At 39.7% G+C, this 12,354-nt stretch overlaps 1 protein-coding gene across 2 annotated transcripts in view; it reads right to left on the bottom strand.

Annotated features, from left to right (window-relative positions):
* Positions 1–12,354, bottom strand: part of UBR1 (ubiquitin protein ligase E3 component n-recognin 1) — a 122,270-nt gene that overhangs the window by 65,795 nt on the left and 44,121 nt on the right. For both annotated transcript variants that reach the window (XM_061611261.1, XM_061611260.1), the window contains exons 12-15: positions 2,478–2,635; positions 1,737–1,836; positions 1,147–1,275; positions 108–288 (exon numbers count right to left, since the gene is read on the bottom strand). In XM_061611261.1, the coding sequence (XP_061467245.1) occupies positions 108–288; positions 1,147–1,275; positions 1,737–1,836; positions 2,478–2,635 (568 nt within the window). The remainder of the gene's footprint in view (positions 1–107; positions 289–1,146; positions 1,276–1,736; positions 1,837–2,477; positions 2,636–12,354) is intronic.

Genomic DNA, 12,354 nt, shown 5'->3' with positions numbered 1-12,354 from the left:
TAAAAAGAACCTCCACCTACCTCCAGAATCCTTAGCTGCTATTTTTCTCAAAATAAGAGCAGAAATTGACTGCAATTCTCAGAAATTGCAGGCAGCAGGACACTCACCAGCAAGCATTCTGGACAATGGTAGATGTATGCTGACAGGATCTGCAGATACCTTGAAGTGTTTGCTTTCCAGAGTATGGCCACATAAATGAATCACAGTCTTGTCCCATGAACAGTTACTCACACTACATCTCATTTTTGTTGCATGGCATTCCTTGTAAGCCATCCCCAACAAAGCTTCCTAGAATGGACAGTATTTTTATAATTATTAGTTTTAATTTTTAAATAATTACTTCAATATAGCTGTACTAAAAAAAAACATACTAAAAAAAACCATATAGTCTCATTTCCATGCTTTAATATGGTTCATACATTTATCTTTGATTAGTGGCAACAGAGTTGTCTATTCCTACATGTTTAAAATAAATCTAAGAGAAGTGGTTACAAGTTATTTTATGAGAATATGGATTGTTCCGTTGAATCACTTTGTAACAACTTTCCAGCCATTTTTTCCGTTGCAGTTCTGGTCAAAAACATGTCTATCACATGTAAATATCTCTACAGTAATTTCTTTTCCAGATGCCTTTCTGATGCTTTGCTACTTAACCACTTGCTTTCAGCTCTAAAGCTTTAGCTCCAGAATTTGTCAGCAAGTCATTTTTCAACCTTTTGCAGTGGTGTGTGAAAATAAATAGCAGAAACTCAAGAGATTTTTAAATAACTAGCTCAGCTTAAAGAAAAGATTCAGATTAGCCGTCAAATCCAGAATCTGCATCTTGTCACTGTTAAGTATTATTTTACCATTTAATATCCAAGCATATTAATAGCTTCACATAGGAGGGAAGTCTTCTTTTGGTTTTTGCTGAATACAAATACTTCCACATAGTTTCCAAAGTAATAATCAACAGAATTTATCGTAACAGCATTTTGTTACATACCGTCAGGGTAAGATTTTTAGGGTAAAACACATTCATGGGTTAAGTTAAAGAGTCAAGGGGGAGGGACCTGCTCAGAAGACATCTTCGACCATTTTAGACTGGTCCATAAAAAGGTTTTTTTCCCTACTATACAGTACTGTAATTTTAGTGAAACCGCTTACATCACAGGCACACCACTCCTGAAACATCAAGAGAATATTCTTCAGTTGCATCTGGATAGTAATGGCTGCTTCCCAATCAGGATCCACCTCAATGTGCTGACCAATTTGCCTCTTTATTTCCTCCATCCCCTGTAATGACATTCCCAGCAACACAGTATTCAAATATTTTAACAAATCAAGATCCATGTAACTAAATTGAGGCTTACTTCAGAGAGACATAAAGGTCATGATTCTAGGGAAAGATACAGGAAAGTAAGGTCCAACTGAAACAAGGCAATTTCTATGTAGGTTTATAAACTGCTTAATCAACAAAAACCTCTAAGCAATTATGGTGTGTGTTTTAATTATAGCCCAATTTATATTAATATATAAATGTTGCTGAATAAACAACCTGAAAGAAAAAATATATATAAAATACCTTAGAAGCAAGTTTATGAATCATATTTTGACAGAACATAATATTGCATTAGGCTATGAGCATGTTCAGAATACACCAACTTAATTTGTCATCCCACCAGTTACCACCATTTGAGTGCAACATGTTTTTTTTTTAAATAGCAAATTAGAGATGCATATATTATATATTGTACCTGCATGCAAGTAAGAATCTTCAGGAAGGACCGGAACCCTTCAAAAAACTGCTCACGCAGTTTGTCTGTCCACACTGTAGGCTTACTGATTAAAATATATCTGTTGCAAAAAAAAGTTTTCTTTTAATTTTAGGAGTCTTTTCTTGAACAAGCAGGCTTTAGATTGGGACTACAGGGCTGGAATCGCATGTGGCTGGGCAGGATTTTGAAACTTTCTTGAGGAAATTTCCACTGGTCTTGATGTCTGCACTACTAACAGCCTTGCCTTGACTATTGATATCCACTTGCACAGCTTTGTCTGCACAAGGTCTACCCAGCACGGGAAGACATAAAACATGACACAGGAGATGAGCTTTTTTATAGGCACTGATCAGTTTGCAACATACAGTAAGGGGACTATGCCCCTTGTGACATACACACAAATTATAACTCTCCATGGCCGCTGAACTGTGTTAGTAATCAGTTCTAGAATGATAAAGTGGCCAATCTAGTTGCTGATCACGGTTCTAAACCTTAGAGACACTGAACAGTAAGTTAGGTCTGACCAACCAATGATTTATTTATATTAATTTGCCTAATGTTGTAGTTGCACATCTACAATAGGATTCAAATGAAGTATGTTTTGTAAAGCATATCCCTGACATGGACTTTTTACTCGAATATGTAAAGAGCTAGATAAGAAAAAAAAAACATGTCTGCCTACTGAGGTACTTACTAATCTCCATAAATAGAAACACTTACTTGAGGTCATATATGACTGCATATACTCGAACTAGTTTCTCTTGGTTGTAACCCTGGAAATTGAACTTGCCATTTTTATCCAGATATTTCGGCAGCTCTTCAAGTAGTGTCTCTGTTATAACAGTGATTACATTTTGTTCTTCAATTAGATGGCGAGCCTAAGAAGGAAAATATAATTAAAAACAGAAAAAATCTGTCCTGTTTTTATTTCATTTTCCATTTTATTCAAAAATTGGGAAACCTTCAGATGTCACAAAATGTGCCCCATGAACTTGCTGAAACACAAGAGCTACTTAAACCACTTGTGTAAATTAGGAACTATACTTCTTATTAACAGGCAAAAAGATTCTGAGCGTCTGTCCAAAGTATTTTTGAGTAGCAGTGAGCAACTAGGCAACAGGTTTATGCCCTAGAGCTCCAATAGCACCAAGGTCTGACAAATTACAATACAGCTGCAAAGGAAAAATCAGGAGGCTCAGATTGCACTACAGATTGTTCCAGTGCAAATGGAGTTTGCATTTTTGAGCCATTAGGAGCCAAATGTGAGCCCTACTGGGATCAATTCTAGTCAGAAGCTTCCTATCAGAGTTTTCAATATCTACTGAAAGTGGGGCTTGGATTTGGCAGGAATCTTTGTAATCGAGGTTTAAATTCAAGACACGGCTGTGAAGTTTCTTCTTTTGAAGTTGCACTGGATGTCATATGACATTAGGTCAGTGGTTCCCAAACTTTTTCCCCCACAGACCACTTGAAAATTGCTGAGGATCTTAGAGACCACTTACTGATTTTCTGCCTGTTGTAGCATTGTGATGTGCCAAGCTAGATGCTGTATTACTTTTAATTGTGTTTTTATTGCTCCTTTTATTTCTTATATAGAAATATATTGTATAGAATTCTAACAGTAAAACAACAAAGTACAATAGAAGAAATAAAAGAAGCAATAAAACATAAAATTAATATGAATATTTAATACAGACATAACATGGACCACCTAAATGAAGTTTGTGGACCACAGTTTGGGAACCCCTGCAGGTAACTGACAGATGAGTGACCGGGTCAATCTGTTGAAAGTGGCTTGCAGAGGGTGGACCAATTCTGGACTTTGCCCATTGGTGGGATCCAATTCCCCACCCCTGCTTTATGTAGTGCTATAGAAGAAGAATCCCCTTTGGGTTTTCTTGTGCGACATTCTAGTGCAGGAATAGAGAACCAGAGACACTTCAGATGAGACCGTTTGTTCCTACCTACCTATGAATGGGTCTTCTTCATGCATGTATCAATGACATCAGATGGGACTCTCACTAGCCTAGCGATCTAAGGCAGCATCACTGTTCAAATCTGTAAGGCACTCCTGCCTTTCCATAGCCAGTTCGGTTGAGTTCCATTATGACAAGCCAGACCAGAGGAGAAAACAGGTAGGAACAGCGATAGCAAAGTGAAAGGGAAGAACAGATCAAGACTCTCTGCAGACAGAATAAACTAGGAAATGCAGTTCCACAAAACAGTTTTGTGGAAAGGCAGCTCTCAACTGAAAATGGAAAACAAAAAACTACAGAGTGGCCCTGATGTTATCATTACATGCACGAAGAAGATATCTTCACAGGTAGGACCAAATATTCTCTTCTCTCATGATGATGACATCAGGTGGGACACACCTAAGCTGGCCCATGTAGGGTGGGAAAATTGAAGTCAGCAATGCTAGAGAGCTGCCTACTGACCTGGAAGAACATATTACAAGACATACCAGGCCTTCTCAGTGGGGTGGACCAGAGAGGGACTGAAAGTAGGAAGAATAAGATCTTGTTGGCAGTGAAAGTAGAATGAACTTTAGAAAGGATGCATGGATGAGTACGAAGACTCACCCTGTCCTTATGAAAAATACAGAGATGTTTGTCAACAGAAAGACCATTAAGTTCAGAGATCTGTCTAGCAGATGTGATAGCCATTAAAAACAAAACTTTGAAGGACAGTAAACACAAGGAAACAGATTTTAAAGGGAAGCTTCTGTAGGGTGGTAAGAACCTTGTGTAAGTCCCATGTGGGAAAGCGGTGTTGGACTGAAGGCAAAGATAATGAGGTACCACATTAGAAAGGGATGAGATCCCGAGTCTTCTTGGATCCTTCGATAAGAGACAGGGTTAAGTGATGCTTGAGGCTGTTGGGCCTAAGACCCAGCGAGAAACCATCCTGGAGGAAAGACAAAAGTTCTGTGATACCAGCCTTCCTAGGGCAAAGAGTTTTCTCTTTGCACCAGCAAGAAAACACTTTCTAAGTAGTCTGGTACATATGAAGAGTCGAGGGGTGCCTGGAAACCATCATGAGACTGATCACCAATGGAAGAAGGCCAGCCTTCAGGAAGTGTGACCTCTCAGTTTCCAGGTATGAAGGGCCAGCCTGGTCAGATCTGGATGGAGAAAATGGACCTGAGGGCAGATCTGTGCACAGAGGAAGAGGCCAAGATGGAGTCACCATCAGGTTGACCAGCTCGGAGAACCAGGGCCTCTGAGGCCATAGCACAGCTACCAGCAGGACAGTCGACTGTTTACTCTCACCTTCTGCAGGACCCGGGGAAGGAGCAGAAATAGAGAAAAGGAGCCCTGGATGCCATGGGGAGACCAGTGCATTCACACGCCCCGCCAAGAGTGCTACATACCAGAAAGAGAAGCTGGGAACTTGTCAATTGTCTGAGGATGTGAAAAGGTCCACTTAAATTCTCCCAAGATGATCCACTAACAGCTGGAAGACCTGAGGATAGAGCTTCCACTCACCGTTGAGAAGCTGTTTCCTGCTCAGCCAATAGGCTTGAGCATTGTCATTTCCTTGAAGGTGCTCTGCTGAGAGCAAGTCCAGGTGTTGTTCTGCCCAATGGAGCAGGAGCGAGGCTTCTTGTTGGAGTGCCCAAGATCTCACTCTCCTGACGACTGATGTGGGTTTGGTGGTCACGTTGTCAGTGCCGAGAAGGCATTAAATGGGGCCAAATGAGGAGTGCCAACAGTGCTTGACTGAACCAGAGAAAAAGAGTTTTAAAACAGGCCTGAGCCAAGGGTGAAGTAGAGAGCTCGCTATTCACGACTGCTGAGGACGAAGGCAGAATCAAACTGGATTGGACTGGACTGACTACAGAAAGCAAGACATGCCTTACAAATTGAGCAGCATCCTATAGTTTCACCACCTCCCTTAAAACTCTATGGGAAAGATGTAGGTGCTGAAATCCAGCTTAGTGTTTGGAATAAACTTTGGTATGCTTGTCCATTTTGATCAGTGTCTAGTTTTATGAGACAGAACTCATTAAAATTAATTCATCGTTGGTACTACACCCCAGTACAACTCCCCCATATGTTCTCATCTATTTCACCATTATTTACTGGGACCTATTTTCATTTATGGTAGTCCTGTGATTATGTTAAGAACTTTTGGACTTTGGTTTACGAACAAATGCTACTTATTTCACAAGTAAATTTATGATTTGATCCCAAATTTTTGTTGTTAAATATTTTTGAAGATGAACATTTGAACATAATGTCAACAGAACTTATAATTTACATGGCTTTAGCAGCAAGATTAGCTATTACCATGAAATGGAAATCAACCTTGGAATTATCAATTGATCCCTGGTACCAATCACTGTGGAACACTGCAGTAATGGAAAAGATCACACACCAGTTAAAGCTCTGACAAGGTCAAGACAAACCTTATACCTTCTATATGGTATGGCATAAATTTATTGACTTTACTTCAGAAGACAATTTTATGAAGAGACCATCTATACAACCTTGGCAGATTTGGCAACAAAAATGAGCAATAAATCAATAGAACATATTTTTTTCTTTTTCAGTCTAATACTATTCCTCACAGTCTTTATGATTTATGAATTATTTTTACTATGTTTTCTGCTCTAAAAGTGAAGTGCACGCCAAAAGTTTGGTTGTTGTTTATTTTTGTTAATATTATATGTTTATCTATTTTTCTTATTCATCCACAATGATGCTCTGATGGTTATGTAAAGCCATCATTCTGTAAATGGAAGATAAATACTTTAAAATAATACAAATTTATTTACAAAGAAAACAAAACAATTTTGAACAGCAATTCTGCCTTCAACCACTAGGGGGAGCTTAACTTCCACCTGATGTCATCTTCATGCACAAGAGAAGTTGCTGGACTCAACTCTCATCAGTCCCAGTCACAGATGATGGATTAGAGAGCATATTTTATTACATTAGCTTTTTTAACAGTCCCTTTAATATGCAACAATAAATTATACCTGACTGTGACTCTTTGGGTGGTATTCAACTAAAAGGATGTGCTATTAAACCTGGATTCCCGCCAACCCCCATCCTCCCTCCGCACCCTGCACCATCCTCAAATCTGCTTTGGAGGGTTGGGGGAATCCCCAGCACAGATTTAGAAAATGCACAGGGGAAAGAGAGTTCGTTCTGCTGCATAAGGAGAAACCATTGTGCTGACAAAACAATCTGCTTAACACTACACTGCACACAACTCTTTGTCTTTGTAAAGAGACCGGCAAGGTTTTGAATAATTATACAAACAGAAGCATTTCACAACTTACAGTACTAGTAATGTACTACAAGTGGATTGGCTCCAAAGGTGTGCAACAAAAGAAGAAGCACACTAATGCAAGGGGGTTCATGATTTCTGCCAAATCCCTCCTCCACCTGCAGCACCCCACCAAAGAACTGGCTTTTGGGAGGACTAGTAGGGAGGAGGGAACAAGAAATCCCCATTTTGGAGCAGGACACTGCTTGGGATTCTTAGAAGGCATAATCTAGTACAACTGAAGGTTAATTGTAGGCTTGTGACAGAAGCAAAAAAAGTGGAAGTCTACAGAGATATGGTTGCCCCTTTGGCTACAGTAACTGAAACAAAAATTAAATATATTTAGGACCTTCCATTAGGATGCACACCTTAAAGTGGTGAGGGTGTCAAAGAAGCTGAGACTAATGCCGTCAGGAGTCTAGACCAAGAGGCTAGACTCCTAGCAGGGATACCCAAGGCGTAATGGTCAAGGCTGAAACAACTGACTAAGATGCATCCAGACTCAGAGGAAGGCAATGGTAAACCACCTCTGAATACCTCTTACCAGGGCTGTGGAGTCGGTACGCCAGACCTTCGACTCCTACTCCTCTATTTTTCTACTGTCAGGCTCCGACTCTGACTCCTTCATAAATGGCAAATGTATATTAACTAGTAATAACAAATTTACTATAGTCAAATGGTAGCACAAGGCATTTCACCACCACCATGTGAATCCAGAGCTTGGAAAAGTTACTTTTTTGAACTACAACTCCCACAAGCCCAATCCCTGGGGCTGATGGGAGTTGTAGTTTAAACAAGTAACTTTTCCAAGCTCTGGATTCACGTGGTGGTGATGAAATGCCTTCTGCTACCATTTTACTATAGTAAATTTGTTATTACTAGTTAATATACATTTGCCATTTATGAAGGAGTCAGAGTTGGAATCGGAGTTGGTACATTTCTACCGACTCCGACTCCAACTCCACCCAAAATTACTCCCGACTCCAACTCCGACTCCACGACTCCGACTCCATAGCCCTGCTTCTTACCATGAAAACCCTATGAATAGAGTATCCAAAATGTAACATGAGATAGTGCTGGAAGATGAGACCCCCAAGTCAGATGGCACTCACCGACCTACTGGGGAAGAACAATGGACAAGTACAAGTAGCACTGTGACTAATAAAGCCACTGAGTCAAAGCCAAATGGAAGCCCAGAGGCTGATGCGCACAGATGTGAAAGGAGAATCCGGAGTTGTATGAAGTACACAATAGGAACAAGGAATGTGAGAAGCATGAACCAGGGAAAGTGAGAAAATGTTAAGCAAGAAATGGAATGCATCAACATTACAATACTTGGCGTGAATGAATTAGAATGGACGGGAATGGGACACTTTCAATCAGGCAACTACAAAACATTTTTTCAGGAAATGGCAAATTGAGAAGAATCAGGGCTGCTGTAATAGTGAGCAGTGATGTAGCAAAAGCAATTAGGAGATATAACACAAGGTCTGTGCGAGTGATATCAATGAGATTTAATGGGAACCCTAGTAATAAACCATCATCCAAGTCTATGTTCCAACGGCAAAAAAGAAGAAGAGGAATTGGAAAGATTTTATGCAGAAGTACAGGAAGAAATTGATCACACACCAAAACAAGATGTCCTGATAATCATGGGGGACTGGAATGCAAAAGTAGGGAACAGAGAAGCATTGAATTCTGTGAAGGCAATAATCTGTTTCTTGCTAACACATTTTTTGAGCAACCAAAAACACGACTATACACATGGACATCACCAAATGGTCAATACAGGAATCAAGATGATATAATTGGTAGCAGAAGATGGAGAAGTTCCATACTTTCTGCAAAAACAAGACCAGGAGCAGACTGCAGTACAGATCATGAACTGGTCATATCGAAAATCAGAGTAAAGCTAAAGAAGAACAACAAAGTAATCATCATGCCAAAATACAATTTAAATAACATCACAGAAGAATATAAAGATTAAATAAGGAACAGATTTGAGGCTTTAAACTTAGTTGACAGAGATCCAGAAGAACTATGGAGTGAAGTCAGGTCAGAGACATTATCAGGGAAGAATGCAAAAAGACAATACCTCTAGTTAAAAATTGAGAGCAAAACCTCAATGGATGACTGAAGAAACTCTTAAAATGGTTAAAGAGAGAAGGAAAGCAAAAGCAAAAGGAGATAGAAACACGGTCAGAACCCTAAATGCAACAATACAGTGACTAGTATGTAGGGACAAAGAGAACTATTACAACAGTTACTGTATAGAAATAGAAGAGGACAACAAAAAGGGAAGAACAAGAGCCCTATTTCAAAAGATTAGAGAAATTAAAGGGAAATTTAAACCAAGAGTAGGAATGTTGAATAATCAACAGGGTAACATGCTGACTGACAGAGATAAAAGGAAGATGGAAGCATACACTGAAGAACTATATAAAAGAGATGTAAAGATGACAAATTCATTCACGGAGGAACCGTATGATGAAGAACCAGAAATTTTAGAATGTGAGGTGAAACGGCTCTTAAAATACTTGGAAGAAACAAATCACCAGGAACAAATGGCATACCAATAGAGTTGCTACAAGTTACTGAGACTGAATCTGTCCAAATTTTGACAAACATTTATCAACAAATATGGAAAAGAAAACAATGGCCCACAGACTGGAAGCGCTCAATATACATCTCAACTCCAAAGAAAGGGAATCCCAGGGAATGCAGTAATTATCGAACTATTGCCTTAATATCCCATGCAAGTAAAGTAATGCTCAAGATTCTACAACAAAGGCTCTTACCATATATGGAGCAAGAAATGCCAGATGTTCAAGCTGGATTTAGAAAGGGAAGAGGTACCAGGGATCATATCGCAAACATATATTGGATAATGGAACGGACCAAGGAATTTCAGAAGGAAATCACCCTGTGCTTTATAGATTACAGCAAAGCCTATGGAATAATTTAAAACCTATGGAATGCTTTAAAAGAAATGGGGGTGCCACAGCATCTGATTGTTTTGATGCGCAACCTATACTCTGGACAAGAGGCTACTGTAAGGACAGAATATGGAGAAACCAATTGGTTCCCAAATGGAAAGGGTGTGAGACAGGGGTGTATTTTATCACCCTATTTTTTAAATCTATATGCAGAACATATCATACGGAAAGCGCGATTGGATAATGATGAAGGAGGTGTGAAAACTGGAGGGAGAAATATCAATAATTTAAGACGATACCATACTACTAGCAGAAACTAGTAATGATTTGAAATGAATGCTGATGAAAGTTACAGAGGGAAACACAAAAGCAGGACTACAGTTGAATGTCAAGAAGATGTAAATAATGACAAAAGAAGATTTATGTAACTTTAAAGTTGACAATGATGACACTGAACTTGTCAAGGATTATCAATACCATGGCACAGTCATTAACCAGCATGGCTTCTGCAAGGGAAAGTCCTGTCTCAGTAACCTGTTAGAATTCTTTGAGAGTGTCAACAAGCATATAGAAAGAGGTGATCCAGTGGACATAGTGTACTTAGACTTTCAAAAAGCATTTGACAAGGTACCTCACCAAAGACTTCTGAGGAAGCTTAGCAGTCATGGAATAAGAGGAGAGGTCCTCTTGTGGATAAGGAATAGGTTAAGAAGCAGAAAGCAGAGAGTAGGAATAAATGGACAGTTCTCCCAATGGAGGATTGTAGAAAGTGGAGTCCCTCAAGGATCAGTATTGGGACCTGTACTTTTCAACTTGTTCATTAATGACCTAGAATTAGGAGTGAGCAGTGAAGTGACCAAGTTTGCTGACGACACTAAATTGTTCAGGGTTGTTAAAACAAAAAGGGATTGCGAAGAGCTCCAAAAAGACCTCTCCAAACTGAGTGAATGGGCAGAAAAATGGCAAATGCAATTCAATATAAACAAGTGTAAAATTATGCATATTGGAGCAAAAAATCTTAATTTCACATATACGCTCATGGGGTCTGAACTGGTGGTGACCGACCAGGAGAAAGACCTTGGGGTTGTAGTGGACAACACGATGAAAATGTCAACCCAATATGCGGCAGCTGTGAAAAAGGCAAATTCCATGCTAGCAATAATTAGGAAAGGTATTGAAAAGAAAACAGCCGATATCATAATGCCATTGTATAAATCTATGGTGCGGCCGCATTTGGAATATTGTGTACAGTTCTGGTTGCCTCATATCAAAAAGGATATTATAGAGTTGGAAAAGGTTCAGAAGAGGGCAACCAGAATGATCAAGGGGATGGAGCGACTCCCGTATGAGGAAAGGTTGCAGCATTTGGGGCTTTTTAGTTTAGAGAAAAGGCAGGTCAGAGGAGACATGATAGAAGTGTATAAAATTATGCATGGCATTGAGAAAGTGGATAGAGAAAAGTTTTTCTCCCTCTCTCATAATACTAGAACTCGTGAACATTCAAAGAAGCTGAATGTTGGAAGACAAAAGGACAGACAAAAGGAAGTACTTCTTTACTCAGCGCATAGTTAAACTATGGAATTTGCTCCCACAAGACGAAGTAATGGCCACCAGCTTGGATGGCTTTAAATTAAGATTAGACAAATTCATGGAGGACAGGGCTATCGATGGCTACTAGCCATGATGGCTGTGCTCTGCCACCCTAGTCAGAGGCAGCATGCTTCTGAAAACCAGTTGCCAGAAGTTAGGAGTCAGGAGTTAGAGTGTAAAACTCGGGTCCTGCTTGCGGGCTTCCCCCAGGCACCTGGTTGGCCACTGTGAGAACAGGATGTTGGACTAGATGGGCCACTGGCCTGATCCAGCAGGCTCTTCTTATGTTCTTATGTAACCAAAATGGAGACAACAATCAAGAAATCAGAAGAAGGCTAGGACTGGGAAGGGCAACTATAAGAGAACTAGAAAAGATCCTCAAATGCAAAGATGTATCACTGAACACTAAAGTCAGGATCATTCAGACCATGGTATTCCTGATGTCTATGTGTGGATGTGAAAGTTGGACAGTGAAAAAAGCGGATAAGAGAAGGATCAACTCATTTGAAATGTGGTGTTGGAGGAGAGCTTTGTGGGTAGCATGGACCACAAAAAAGACAAATAATTGGGTGTTAGAACAAATTAAACCAGAACTATCACTGGAAGCTAAAATGAGGAAACTGAGGTTATCATACTTTGGACACATCATGAGAAGATATGATTCACTAGAAAAGACAATAATGCTAGGAAAAACAGAAGGGAGTAGAAAAAGAGGAAGGGCAAACAAGAGATGGATTGATTCCATAAAGGAAGCCACAGAGGTCGCTGATTCATAGGGTCGCCATAAGTCAAAA

This window comes from Rhineura floridana, chromosome 2 (genome assembly GCF_030035675.1).
Source record: "Rhineura floridana isolate rRhiFlo1 chromosome 2, rRhiFlo1.hap2, whole genome shotgun sequence".
NCBI classification, from domain to species: domain Eukaryota; kingdom Metazoa; phylum Chordata; class Lepidosauria; order Squamata; family Rhineuridae; genus Rhineura; species Rhineura floridana.
Note: the sequence above shows the minus strand (reverse complement) of the source record. Positions and strands in the feature narration are given on the sequence as shown.